Below are 14779 nucleotides of genomic sequence, written 5' to 3'. Positions count from 1 at the left end.
TATGTGATTAATTCAATGCTTTTTAAAGTAATTCATTGAAAGGACTGATGCTGAAGCTGCAGCTCCAATATGTTGTCCATCTGATGTGAAGAGCCAATTCATTGGAAAAGACCCTTGTGCTGGGAAAGGTTAAGGGCAGGAGAAGAAGCGTGACCAAGGAAAGAAATGGTTGGATGGCATCATCTATTCAGTGGACATGAATTTGGTCAAACTCTGGGAGACAGTGAAGGACAGGGAAGCCTGGCATGCTGCAGTCCATAGGGTGGCAAAGAATGGGATGTGACTGAACAACAACAAATTACAGATAAAGGTTTTATCTAAATAATATTTGCACGTTGTTTGGGGGGAAAAGCATACCATTTGCACTTTGCCTGGGGTGAGGTGGAAATGTATTTTGGAGGCCGGTGGTGCCACATCCATGGGCCTGAGCTCCCAAGAAGCAGGAAGGCTCCTGACTGACTGACTGATGGAAGAGCTGTCCAGGAGCCATCCGTTCAGGGCCAAGGGGGAGGACCTGGGTTCCTCCCAGTGGCACAGTCAGATGTGAAGTCGCTCAGTTGTGTCCAACTCTTTGCGACCCCGTGGACTGTAGCCTACCAGGCTCCTCCGTCCCTGGGATTCTCCAGGCAGGAATACTGGAGTTGGTTGCCATTTCCTTCTCCAGGAGATCTTCCCAACCCAGGGATCGAACCTGGGTCTCCCGTATTGCAGGCAGACGCTTTACCATCTGAGCCACCAGGGAAATCCACCAGGGAAGTCACCAGGCGCAGTCAGAAGGTGGGTGTTTTTCCAAGGACTGCTGTCCTCGTAAAACCCTCCAGGACAGTTGTGATGTAGACAGGGTGGAAGAGGAAGGAGCATTTTGGATTCTGGGCACTGCAGATGGTATCCTGGGGGAGGTACAGCCAGAGGGATTCAGGACGGTGGAGAGCCCTGAGCCAAGGGGCAGGGATTGAGAGAGTCAATTCCTAGGCATGTTGATAACACGTCTAGGTTCCCTGAGGAGGAGAAAGGGGTCTGGGGCTCTCAAGGAGGAGATAGGGGTCTGGAATTCTCAAAGCGGAAGAAAGGACAAATGCTTTTTTTCCTCTACATATCTTAGTCTTAGTCCCATAAAATGTTTTTTCCTTTAAGCCTCAAACTGATGATTACACAACCACCAGCTCCCCTTAAACTCTGTGCTCGGGATTATATAGCAACAACGTATCCTGCTTGAGGACAGTCTCTCCTACCTGAAAGCCTTCTGACTAATCCTGATCTTTTAGAATGTATATTATGGGAGTGGGTCTGGTAGGATCATTCTATTTTTTAAGTTCTAGTCCTGTTATCCTAAAATGTAAATTGTGAGAGTGGGTCTGGTAAGATTTATACAACCCTGAGACAGTCTTTTGATTAATTGTAATAACCAATTATAAAAAAGTATATAACTCCCTAGCTAACACCAGCAAGGGGCGCAGTCTCCATCCCCCTTCTGCTGTCTATGTCAGAAGCTTTCTCTGTCCCTTTTCTTACTTCAGTGAAACTCCGCTACACAAAAGCTCTTGAGTGATCAAACCTGGTCCCTGGTCCCGAAGCTAAATCTTCTTCGGAGATCATGAATCCAACACAATTCACCATAAGCTATCAGGATGTAGCCTAGGAGTCTGGAGCTGAGCTTCAAGCCAGAACCATGTGAGGACCACACAGTCCTCGCCTTCTTCCCTCATTCTGAGGTCCATTCTTCTCTCCCCTTCCCTTCCCTACATGGCAGGGCCAGGCCAGGAGAGAGGAGACATGTAGATGGGGGACTGGCCTAAGAGCCTCTGGGGATGGTGAGAAAGCAGCTGGGGTACACGAGACTATGAAGGCCGTTTATACCGAAGCAGCCTCCGGAATCTCGGGTTTCTTCTCTAACCAGCACAGTCGTGAAACATGCCACTATCTTTGCACACCAGGATGAGCTACAGTCCTGTGTATTTGTTCCTTTTTCATGAAATGTCACACTCTGCATGTCTCCTGATGGTAGTGGGGGTGGTGGACTTCATACAAGGGGCCACCCTTCAGGAAACAAAGTCCAGGAATTCCTTCCTGCCACCTGCTCACTTTGGCTCTCAGAGCAGCACCCTTCCATTGTCTCAGAGCTCTTTGGTCCTCCTGATGGTGCATTGGAGGCAGCAGCCCAAGTGGACCTCTAAGGTTGGGGGCACCCTGTCCCTGGTGTCCAGCCCAGAGCTTGCGTCACCCCTACTGTGGACCCCTTGCCCACTGTCTCCAATCTAGCCTCACTCTCTGCATCTCGGAGCTCTACTCTTCCTGTTCCTGTCCAGACAACCTCCCAGCCCAAGGTGGCTGCAGGGTTGGCATTCCCCTACAAGTCGTATATGAAAGTCCCCAGATAATAGTCCCCTGTCACAATTGTTGTGATTCAGATAAATTGACAGTTGAGGTCGCTTTTGCTGAGTGTCATGACGGCTAGTAAATAACAACCCTGTGCGATGTGAATAATGACAAAAGGCTATGATTATGAATGACTATTCAAATGATTCCTAAATTCCCAATCTTTGATGAAAGTGACCAGTGAGCCTGGGTAGTAGAAGACTCTCCTTTCTGAGAGTAAATATCCAGTGTTTGTCTCTTATAAATACCTAAAGGTAATAGTCATGGCAAGGATAAAGAGGGGCAAAACTTTGAGTAAAGGACAAAGGGACCTCCAGTCCCCCATCTTTTGGAACAAGGGAGACACTAAATATGTGAAAAAAGACTTCTTGTGGGTCAAAAGTCAAGGGAAAATGCCAGACCATAATGAGTCTTGCTCCTCACAGAAACCTTCACTTCAAGATCCATCTTGGCTGAGGGGTGTGTGTATAAACGCAGGGGAGTGTCCCAGGGTAGGTCAGGTGTATTTAAAAGAAACCAGATAATTGGCTTGAAGGAAGACAAAAATTCAGAAGTACTGCCTCATATAAATGACTTTACTGCCTCTTGACTGTGCTCCTGCTCACCAGGTGTGACATCCACACTCTTTCTCTCCAGAATTCCATCTCTGCCTTGCTTCTGTCTCAACTAAACCATTTCTTTATGTGCTCTCCCACTTGTTGTGTTATGTTTCTAATAATAAACTTTGTGCCTGCATTTACAGTTTCTGCCTCTGTGATAAATGCATTTTTCACTGGAGGCAATGATCCATGAAACAATAGCGTTCAGCCTCTAGCCCTTGCTAGTCTCCTGGCTAGGATTGCGGGCTCTCATCCAGGCTACCCAGGTTCAATTCCTGGGCAGGGAATTAAGATGTCACTTCACTCAACCACTCACTGCTGCCTCACGAGATCAGTGCCACTGGGAGGAGCCCAGGTCCTCACCTTGGCCCTGCATGGACAGCGCCTGGACAGAGCTTCCATCAGTCAGTCAGGAAGGACCCTTTCCAGCTTCTTGGGACCTCAGCCCCATGGATGTGGCACCGCCTTCCCCCAGAATATCTTTCCACCGCACCCCAGATATCAGCACAAATGGGATGCTTTTTTCCCAAACAACATGCTATTGTTACTTATATGAAAAGTGTTTTTCTGTCTTTGTATTTAAATTGGTGAGTTGATCATGTATTTATTCCCAAACTGTTGGAGGTTTACCTAGGATCCCATGTTCCCTGCAGGCAGCTTCCAGGAAGCAGAGGGAGAAGAGACGTGAACAAGGACCTGAAGTCTCTCCCCTGCCCTGCAGTGTGCTTGGTGCTCAACAGACAGCAGCCGGTAGGTGTAGCCTGCGATGAAGACGATTCCCTTCGTGTGTTGAGGAGTTTTTGAGAAAGCCAAAGGTGCCTTGAACCTCCAGCTGTTTCTAGTCACCCCTCTGTGCTGGCACTTTCAAATGCAAGATCTGATTTAGTTTCCAAGGGTCTTGTGAACGTCAGGGAGGGGTCCCCCTGGCTCCCTCCAGTGCTCTTTCTGCCCTTCCCTCTGCAGTGATGCTGCCCACAGTCTCAGCGAGCTGAGGATGTGCCCCTGCCTCCTGATGCCAGACACAGTCTCCCCTGGGAGGCCCGGCTGCCTCCACACGATGGGACTTGCCTGAGCACCTGCAAGGTGCCCTTAGGCTCCCCGACAGCCATGAGCTTCATGAGGGCAGGTATCAGGCAAGCGACAGTGAGAGGACAAGGGCAGTGGGAGTTTTATTCATAAAATCTAGCTAGGATACGCACAATGCCGCACTTTTCACCTCCAAGGAGAATTCTGAGGTGTGTGAATTCAGGTTCAGTGCAGATTTTGCCACTGTGGTTTCCATAACGCCTCCTCATCTATGGCTTTAGGGCCTGACCACCTGGATAAGCTCACCCATTAGGTTAAGTGCACAGCCACCAGTTTCAAAGAAGACACTCCATTAAAAGCCTACCAAAAGTTTGGGGGTGCTTACCAAGTCGTCTTCAACTATATTCTCCAAGACTGAGTAGATTGTGCAGCAAACCAAAGTCCACTCACCCCTCCCCGCTTTGAACAATTTTGGTGTACCTAGATCAAGCAGCATAGACAGGTGTCTAACTGTTTCTGACCACAGTGTAACATCCCTTCCTGCCCCAGGAAATTTATCTAGGACAGAAGAGGATCTTCTAGTGTGTATGTCCCATTTCAGATTTTCTTCTCACCCATAAGACACTGTGTATAACTCTGGCTGCTGCCACCATCCACCCTCATCACAATCACCTCCCACAGAATGAACCCAGCTTCCCAAAGCCCCAAACCACCCTGGCCCAGGCACCGACACTCAAGTGCTCCTCCTGGACCCTGCCCCTGGTTGCCTTGTTCTGAGGAACTGGGGGATGTCTGTCCACCTTCCTCATGTGACTTCAGCTCTTAGATCATCGCTCTAGGTGTTGGGGTGTCCTGCTTCTAGTGTCCCCACTGCTAACACAGGGCCTTCCACAGAGCACAGGCTCCATGAAGGTCTGTGGAATAAATGAGCCAGAGAGGGACATTTATTAAGTCAAATCAGGCTTTTTGTGCTTTCTTAAATAATAACTTGAAAAACTCGAATCGAACAGTGATAGTTTAGCTGTATAAAATGACAGACAAGAAGTACAGAGGAACTCACCTCAAATACATTTTATTTCTTAATTCTTACTAAGTAATAACATATTTCCAAAATAGTTATATGCCAAGTCCATGTAATCTTGTTTTGGATCACAAAATAAAATGAATGTTCACAATCACTTTTACACAACAGCAAAACTCTTGTTCTTGAACTGGGTAAGCACAAACACACTGTGATCAATGTTATTGACATAGTTGGACACTGAAGCTCGTTAGGCCTTCTATTAAAAGGAATAACATTTGAAAAATTTCTAAAGGAAACAGAAGTGGATCTCCATGTTACTGTAGAGAACAGGAAGACAAAGATGCTACACACCAGTTCCCCCAACTGTCCCAGGCCGTCAGGACTGAGAAGGCTGAATGCTCCCTCTTCAAACACAGAGGAAAGGATCAGCCTCCCTTCCTACCCCCAGAACAAGCTGCTGGATGTGGGCCTGAAAGGAGCCTGGCTGCTGTTCTGGCTCAGGGCCCCTCTTCCTCCTCCCTCACACCTATGCACACCGGGGTGGGAAGAACCTGGGACCCCTTCCATTGACCCTGCGCAGAAAGTCCTTGACTTTCTGCTTGCTGGTCTCTGCATAGGCCCGGGGACCCCACAGGAACTCGTAACGAGCAGGGTGGCTGTAAGGCACCTGCCGGTACTTCAGGTACCCCGCCTGCACCCACACTTGGGTCAGCAGCTCCTTGGGCTCACCATAGATGCAGTGCTGTATCCCAGAAAATACCTCCATCTTGCTAAGTGCTCCCCAGACCTTCTCCTCACGGATCCGGTCCCCTGCTAGGATAATCAGGCTCAGGACCGCCACCAGGAGGCCAGCCTTTGGTATGCTCTCCTCATCCCTCTGCATCTCATTGAGGGTGAGGCCCAGGATGGGGACCATGACATAGATGTGCTCTCTGTGGTCTACCTCTTTCATATCCAGGCCAAAGGCCAGCTGCAGGCACTGTGTGGCTTTACGGAAGACCACTGGGAAGTGGGCCTGGTTATCCCTAAGGACCATATTCAGCATTTCAGCCTGGAAAATTGGCTCCTTGGTGCCATACTTGAGGATCAGGAACTCCAGTAGTTCACACGTCATCCTATTCAGAGCCTGCATAAGCAAGATCTCCGCATCTGCAGTGGCAGAGGAAGATGAGACTGGAGGCAAGGAGGCCAGAGGGGTTGAGGCATCCTCCGCCTCAGCCCCCAGGAGCTGCGCCTCCACTGGGCCCTCGGCCTGGATTTGGCCCTGAAGGTCTTCCTCAGAAGCGCAGAGCTCATTCTTCGGGACCACAGGCATGATGACTGGGGTCTTGTGCCCAGTGCGGGTGTGGCAGGGGGAAAATGGAGACCACTGACCTGGGAAAGAGAGAGAGTGTAAATGGTCACAGTTTTGAAATGCGCCACGGGTGGCTCTGACTGAGTCCACTTACTGGTCTTCCTTGAGGGCTGCTCTTGAGCGTTACAGGGGCGCTCCTCCTTGGTGGTCAGTCCCCTGTTAAGTGAGAAAGAGAAATTCTGGCTCAGGATTCAGCCAGTACAGCCTGAGGTTCTGGGGCTGACAAGGTGGAGGGATTAGGTCCTTTTGAGGTCCCCTCTGTTCTGGGATGCGGAGCCCCTGTGCACACTCAGGACACCCACCTCACCTTTACTGCTGGCACTCCTGTGACCTCAGAACACAGACCTCAGACCTCAGTCTTCTCCTCCTGGTTCCTGGAGCCCCTGTGAGACAAATGGAGGGGGCACCTCAGGGGTAGACTGTGGCACAGACCTAGGCCTTCTGTGCTGGTAGGAGGGGTTGACTCTGTGAGGTCCCCCCAGATCTGGGGGGGGGGCTATTCCCATTGGGGCTCACGTGTAGTGCTCACTTTTCCACTGGAATGGCCTGGACCTTCCCCCTTTGGGGGCCTGCAAAGAAACTCAGAACAAGAGCCACATCTGGACAAAGTTCCGGGGGGCCTCATATGTGGCCACACCTGCCTAGCGCCTCCTGCGGGTCCTAGGCTGGGAAGATGCTGGGTCACCGCTCTTCACGTCCTACCTGGCCTCCCAGCACTGAACAGAGGGGTGGGCGTCTGCTGAGTCCTCCCTCGGTATCCAGGGAGTCCAGCCTCTGCATTCCTGAAGCCTCCGCCCTCCACCAGAACACCTCACCTTAAGGCCCCTAAGAAAGGTGAATAAGCTGCTCACCCCACTCTGGGGCCTCCAAGACCAGCCCCCGCGCCACCCCCTCCACACACCCCAGGCAAGAGCAAGGATCCTCCCTACCTTAGGGTCTAACTGCCTCAGTCCTTCCCCGCATGGAGCCTAGACTCCAGACAGAACCCGCGATTGTCCCGTCCGCCATGTTGGAACTCCGCCACATTCACCAGGACCCCAAGTTCTCTGAGACCCGGGTGTCAGGAAATCCTGCACATGGTCATCCCGCCCGGGGACTACCAGGGTCCCCTCTGTTCTGGGGTCGGGCTCCCCTCCTCCCTCAGTGTCCTCACCTTGACTCCCGGTAGGACCTGGGCTCTGTCCTCTCCCTACCTGAGGCCCGGCTCCTCACACCAAGTCCCCATTTTCTCTGAGGCCTGCATGTGTGACAGGCTTAGTGTGCTCGTCTCACCACAAGGGCTCCCAGGGCCAACTACCGGGGCGGGGATCTGTGGGGTTCCGTCGGGCCTCACGCAGGGACCCCCTCAGTCCTCCTTCAGGCACCTCACCTTGCGTCCAGTCAGGACCTGGGATTCTCGCGTCTCCCCAACTGAAGCCCCGGCCCCTTATACCAGGGCCCGCCTCTCCAAGAACCGGATGTCAGGAAGTCAGGCCACGCCTCTTTCGCTCATTCTATCCCACGGACACCCCGGACTGATAACAGAGACGGGCTACTCTGAGGTCTCCTCTGATTGTGGTCCACGATACCCTATTCCTCCCTCAGCGTCCTCAACTTGACACACCACAGGACCTGGGAATTGGCCCACCTGAGTCTCGGCCCCATATGCGAAGTCCCCAGTCTGAGACCCGGATGTCAGGAAGTCGGCCCCTTATTTCAGGACCCCAGGCTGAGACCCGGATATCAGGAAGTGAGACCACGCATGCTGGGCTCAACCTATCCCAGGGCCAGGGTCCCCACAGACCTCCCTCAGGGTCCTCACCCAGACTCTTTCAGAACCTAAGATCCTCCCCTTCACCCTCTGAGGCCCCTCCCTTATATCAAGTCTCCAGTGTCTCTGCGACCCTGTGCTCATGCCGCCACCAGGCTCTCCCAGGGCTGACAGCAGGTGCCAGGACCTGTGGGGTTACCTGTGTCCTCCCTCGAGGCCCTCATCTTGAGCCCTGGCAGGTCCGGGGATGTCCCTATGTTGACCCGAAGCAGGACCCTCACATCAAGGCCTTCACTGCCCTGAGACCCTGGGAGGAGACTGTGGACATGATATCACAGCTCCAAGCCCAGGGCTTCCCAAAGCTGAGATGATCCCACAGGGGTTCCTCAACCATCTTTCTCTTTGTCACCTTGACTCCCAGCTCACCTAGGCACCGCCCTCAGCTGCCAACTTTGCTCGCCTTAGGGCCAGCATCCCCCCAAGCAAGGACTCCTGAAAGGCAAGCAGGAGAGGGGGCTCGTTCCCACAAGCCTGTGGAGGTCTCCCAGGGCTAAAAGCAGTGACGACCTGTATGTCCTGCGCTCCCAGCGCCCCCCTCATAGTTCTACCTTGACTCCTATCGCAGCTGGGCTCCTTCACTCTGCTGACCTAAATGAAAGCTCTGTGACCCAGGCCCTCATTTCTCCCCTCCCAGCGGGGTCGGTGACGTCACATCTGGATGCCACACCCCATGGTCCTCCATGGCTGTCAGGAGGGCCGCACATGCATCCCTTGGGGACCCTCTGTCCTCACCTCGAGTCTCTCCAGGACGTGGGCCCCTTCCTCTGTCCACATGAGACTGTGCCCTCAGACCAACTCTGACTCCCTGAGTCACTGAGGAAGTGGTGGAAGAGGGGTGGCTTGGCCTGACAGCCCAGACTGGGGTCTCCGGGAGTCCCAGTAGGAGTGGAATTATATTCTATGAGAACCTCTGTTCCAGGGTGACTGGACCCCTTCATCCTCATTCAGGAGGGGGACTCCTTAATACTCGAGAGAAGGCTGCAGTCCCAGGACAGATGCTGGATGGGGGGTTCCTGTGCCTATGACAATGGGGGAGCACAGGGAACCACACATCTTCCCATGGGGGCCCCTCAGCAGTCACCATACTTCAAGAACATTTTGCATAAAATATTTGATTTTAGGTGAATAGGCTGAGTAGTGGCAGGTGATTTAGCATAACCCCTGGTTTGATGATTAGATAATATTACCTGTTGGTTGTTGTTCATTAGCTCAATCGTGTCCGACTCTTTGTGATCCCATGGACTACAGCATGCCAGGCTTCCCTGTCCTTCACTATTTCCCAGAGCTTGATCAAACTCATATCCATTGAATTGGTGATGCCATCCAACCATCTCATCCTCTGTCATCCCCTTCTCCTCCTGCCTTCAATAATTCCCAGCATCAGAGTCTTTTCCAATGAGTTGGCTCTTTGCATCAAGTGGCCAACGTATTGGAGCTTCAACTTCAGCATCAGTCCTTCCAATGAATATTCAGGGTTGATTTCCTTTAGGATTGACTGATTTTATCTCCTTGCTGTCCAAGGGCCTCTCAAGAGTCTTCTCCAACACCACAGTTATAAAGCATCAATTCATCAGTGTTCAGCTTTCTTTATACTCTAACTCTCACATCCATACACGAGTGCTGGAAAAGCCATAGCTTTGAGTAGACGGACCTTTGTTGGCAAAGTGATGTCTCTGCTCTCAGTTGCTTCAATTAATCTGCCTTTGTGGCTGTCCTGGTGTTACCCCAGGGTATTTATACCTATGGTCTGGGGCCACCTCAACTTTGTGCAATGAAATGGATCCAAAGTTTAAAATCTTGTCTTCTTAGCCATCCCACCCTCTGCACCTATGCAGCCCAGAGTTTCTCCCTAACTTCCCCTCTGCTTCCCATCCCCTCCCCAAACACAAGAACCAGCTCTGCACAGTCTTCACTCTTCCCCAGAGCTTTCTCATGTTATGTTGTTTAGATATTGTTTATGACTATGTTTGAAAAAAGACTTTTAAAATGTCCTTTTATTTTTATTTATTTTTGGCTATTCTGGGTCTTTGTTGCTGCCCGGGCTTTCCTCTAGTTGTGGAGAGCAGGTGCTACTGTCTCGTTGCAGTGCAAGAGCTTCTCATGGCAGTGGCTTCTCTTGTTGCGGAACTCGGGCTCTAGGCACTTGTGCTTCAGTAGCTGAGGCTCATGGGCTCTATGAAAGTTGCTCAGTCTTGTCTGACTCTTTGTGACCCCATCAGTTATACAGCCCATGGAATTCTCCAGCCAGAATACTGGAATAGGTAACCTTGCCTTCTCCAGGGGATCTTCTCAACCCAGGAATCAAACCCAGATTCTTTACCAGCTGAGCCACAAGGGAAGCCCGAGAATACTGGAGTGGTTAGCCCATCCATTTTCCCATGGGATCTAAGGCACAGGCTCAATAGTTGCAGCACACTGGCTTAGTAACTCCACAGCATGTGAAATCGTCCCGGATCAGGGATCAAACCAGTATCTCCTGCATTGGCAGGCAGATTCTTTACCATTGAGCCACAAGGAAAGCCCAAGACTTTTTTTAGAACACTTTTCCATGAACACAAAAATAGAGAGATGGTACAGCGATTTTCCATTTACTTCCTGGCTCCAAACAAACATAGCCTCCTCTGTTATTAAGAACCCCACCAGACTGGTACATTCATTATAACTGAGGAACTTACACTGATATGTCATAATCATCCAGAGATTATAGTTTACACGAGGATTCCCTCTTGGCATTGTATATTCTATTGGTTTGGACAACTGTAAATGAAATTCCACTTTCTAGATGTACCAAAGTGTATCCTTTCACTGACTCAAGGATGTCTGGTTTGCATCTATGTTTTGACAATAATAAGTAAAGTCGCTAAAAACATTCATGTGTAGGTTTCTGTGTGGACATAAGTTCTCAAGTCTTTTGGGTAAAGACACATATGGTTGCTGGATCATACAGTAAGAGCATGTTTAGTTTTATAAGAAACTGCCAAGCTGTCTTCCAACGTGCCTGTGCCATTTTGTATTCCCACCAAGTGTGATTGTGAGTTCTTGATGGTCCAAATCCTCAACAGTGTGGTATTGTCCCAGGAGCAGAATTTGGCTGTTTTAATAGGTGTGTGGATACTCTGTGTGTTTCTGGGTGTGTGACATCATCAAGCAATATCTCAGGCCAACTGATCACTGGGGATCAAGCTGGGAAAGGCACAGCCAGAGTAAAGCATTTTAGAGTCCTACCCGAACCATCAGGAGGCAGCTTTGGGCACATTATGTGAGCAGCTTCACATTCTCTGGACATAATTTCTATTCTGACTGCTTTCTAGAAGGAAAAACAGAAAATGAAATTGAAAATATTACAGAAAACAGCACGTTAGGATCAGAAATTGGTAACTCAGAGTGTTTTACACATTGAAAGCTTTGTGTGAGGAAGAATGGTTTCGAAGTAACAGGGTGGAGAGGAGACCCTGCTTTTCCAGGCTGTGCAGGGGAGATTTGGAACGAGGTTCCACACCCAAGGAAACATGCACTTGGGAGAAGAGGCAGTAGGTCCAAGGCAGAAATGTTCTCTAGACATCCAGAGGGTCCCCCAGGAGGACCCTCTTTCTCAGAGCCTTGTGGAGGGGGTTTGGATCAGGATGGTCCACCTGGAGTAGGTCTTTATGCTCCTCCCCCTGGCCATTTCCCACAGCCCAGAGTGTTTGCCCTACCCTGGGCCAGGACCATAACCATCACCCTTGCTTGGTCTAGACAGGTTATGAAATATTTAACAGTTCTGCTATGTGAGATATACCATTCTCCATAAAAGATTTTCAGGGAGAAAAGGAAAACTACATCAATCAATGTGCATGAGGTTCAGAAGATATGTACTGGTTTGAAACCTTCACAATGTTGGGGAAGGTACATCTCAGACCTTCAGTAACAATAGCTACATCCACTGACCAAGCTTTTTACAGACAGGTCACATCAAATGGGAACTCACACCAGTGCATTCACCATGTACTGTTATGAGGCCCATTTTATAGCTGGAGAAATCCAAACTTTGAGTGCCCATGATTTCATTGGGTTATCAGTAGCAGGATACATATTCAAACTGAGCTTCATGTGGGTGCAAAGCCCCATCTCCCCAGGGGCCTGAATTGTCTGCTTGACAGTTAAGGGGGATCCAGCTGTCCTCCCACCTGATGCCTCAGATCACATAATGGAGAAAACACAGGGAAGCCAGGCATCATTGCCCATGAGAGATTGATACAGGATTCTGCCCACGTGGCCTCCCCAGCACCATCAGGTCACCATCCCACCTGAAATGGACACAAGGGCCATGGAGGAGGGATAGGGTGTAGGACTGAGAGTGTGAGGATGGAGAAGGCTCCTGGATGTGGGGGTCGGAGGCACAGCCCGCTGAAGACAGCTCTTACGTTCAGGCTACAGCTCTGCTCTCTCATTCCACTGCCCCCTCTCCTCCCTTCTCTCCCAGCTCCTGGGGATTCCAACTTCTCCTGCAGACTGGATGTCAGGCAGGGGGAAGCACAGTGATCATGGGTCTGGTGGACTCACTGCATCCACAGGGGAGTGAGTATCTGTGCCCTTCAGGGCCATGTGGACACACCTCCATCTAGGTACTGGAGCATACAGGATGTGTTCTGTACATATACCTGGTATGTCCATATATAAGCACATGTAATCTCCAGATGTTTTACATATATGTCAGAAACACACCATACAGACATGTGAAATGTATTTCTCTCTATGAATGAGGATTAAACAGTGAAAATCATGGCACTCCAGTTGGTAATATTATCTAATCATCAAACCAAGGGTTCCCCTAACTCACCTGCTGCTGTTCACCCTCTCTTCTGCTAAAACATCTTTTCTACAAAAAGTTTCCTGAAATATGGTGACTGTTGAGGGGACCCCCATGAGAAGATGTGTGGTTCCTTGTGCTCCCCCATGGTCATGGGTGCCACAGCCCCCCATCAATCATCTTTGTTGGGACTGCAGCCTTCTGTAAAGGGTCAAGGAGGACCCTCCAGTGTGGACAAAGGGGTCCAGTCACCCCAGAACAGACGGTCCCATAGAATACAACTTCACATCTACTGGGACTCCTGGGGACCCGGGGCTAGCCTGTCAGACTGAGTCCCCCTGCCTGGCTTCCTCAGTGAACTCAGGGAGTCAGAAGCTTGGTCTGTTGACAAGTCTCATGTGGATAGAGGGAGTGGCCCACATCCTGCAGAGACTCCAAGTGAGGACCAGAGGAGAATGAGGGTTCCCAGGGGATGCATGAGTGGCCCTCCTGACAGCCCTGGGGGGCCACGAGGCATAGCATCCAGATGTGACATCACTGATACCACTGGGAGTTAGGGAAGTGAGGGGCTGGGTCAAAGAGCTTGGGTTCAGGTCAGCAGAGTGAAGGAGCCCAGTTGTGCTGAGTCAATGTAGAACCCTGAGCGGGGCTCTGAGGCCCCAAGACATCCAGATCGTCACTGCTTTTAGCCCTGGGAGACCATGGTAGGGTTGTGGGAATGAGCCCCTAACTCTGGTTTCCCTCTCAGGTGTCCTGGCTCAAGATGGCCTGGGTCTCTAAGGGAAGCAAAATCAGGTGGGTAGAGGGCAGTGCCCAGACTAGCTGAGAGTCAAGGCGAAGAGCACAGGGAAAGCTGAGGGATTCCCAGGACATCACCTCAGCCCATGGCATCCTCAGCCACTAAGAAGCCCTGGGCTTGGAGCCTTGATGTAATGTCCACAGACTCTTCCCGGGGCCTTAGGTAAATGAGTACCTTGGTGTGGGGGTCTGGTCTCTGCTGAGGACTTTGGCATCCCAGGACCTGCCGGGGCTCAGGATGAGGACCCAGAGGGAGAACACAGGTGATCCCACAGTTCCACGCCTCTACTGCCAGCCCTGGGCGTCCCTGGTGGTGAGATGAGCACTTCACAGGGTGTCCTGACTTCCACATCAGGGTCTCAAAGAGACTGGGGACCTAGGATAGGGGTGGGATCACATGTGGGCAGAGGGGAGGGTCCAGGTCCTCCAAGAAGTCAAAGGGAATACACTGACGGAGGACTCAGGGGACCCTAGACCCCAATCTGGGAGACCCCACAGATCCCCACTCCTACATTTGGGCCTGGGAGGTCTCGGTGTGGAATTAGCACTCTAGGCCTGTCCTCACTTTCTGACATCCGGGTGTCAGATAGGGGACCTTGTGAGAGCAGTGGGGCCTCAAAAGGGTGGATGGGCCAATCTCAGGTCCTGCCTGCAGTCCAGGCTCCATGCAAGGAAGGACTGAGGCTGTTAGACCCCAGGGCAGGGAGGGATCCTGGCCCTTGTGGTGGGTCTTGGAGGCCCCAGAGCAGGGTGAGCAGTCTATTCACCTCTGGCTTAGGGGCCTCGGGAGGTGAGGTGTTAGGGCGGAGGGCGGAGGCTTCAGATCCGCAAGGATGAACTCCGGAGATCCCAAGACAGGACTGAGCAGATCCCCACCTCTGTGGTCAGTGATAGCAGGCCAGGCAGGAGGTGAGGACCGAGCATCTCCCCGGCCTAGGACCCGCGGGCAGGTGACACCACATGTGGGGCCCCTCAGCACTTTCTGTCCAGGCTTGGGTCTTGT

At 51.3% G+C, this 14779-nt stretch overlaps 1 protein-coding gene across 1 annotated transcript; it reads right to left on the bottom strand.

The window, feature by feature from the left end:
* Window positions 1-5067: 5067 nt before the first annotated feature.
* LOC129639190 (melanoma-associated antigen 10-like) lies at window positions 5068-7849 on the bottom strand. The gene is made up of 4 exons (XM_055564202.1): window positions 7749-7849; window positions 6687-6762; window positions 6474-6535; window positions 5068-6399 (listed from the first exon to the last, which is right to left on the bottom strand). Exon 4 carries the CDS (start codon window positions 6338-6340, stop codon window positions 5552-5554), a length of 789 nt encoding a protein of 262 aa, XP_055420177.1. The 5' UTR covers window positions 6341-6399; window positions 6474-6535; window positions 6687-6762; window positions 7749-7849; the 3' UTR covers window positions 5068-5551.
* Between the last annotated feature and the right edge of the window lie 6930 nt (window positions 7850-14779).

The sequence above is a fragment of the Bubalus kerabau genome, chromosome X, assembly GCF_029407905.1.
Source record: "Bubalus kerabau isolate K-KA32 ecotype Philippines breed swamp buffalo chromosome X, PCC_UOA_SB_1v2, whole genome shotgun sequence".
Lineage (NCBI taxonomy): Eukaryota > Metazoa > Chordata > Mammalia > Artiodactyla > Bovidae > Bubalus > Bubalus kerabau.
The sequence above is the reverse complement of the archived record's forward strand: the minus strand, read 5'-3'. Positions and strand labels throughout refer to the sequence as shown.

What these genes read in the sequence shown, in the direction of transcription:
- LOC129639190 (XM_055564202.1), bottom strand. Translation starts at nt 6,340, where the DNA reads ATGCCTGTGGTCCCGAAGAATGAGCTCTGCGCTTCTGAGGAAGACCTT.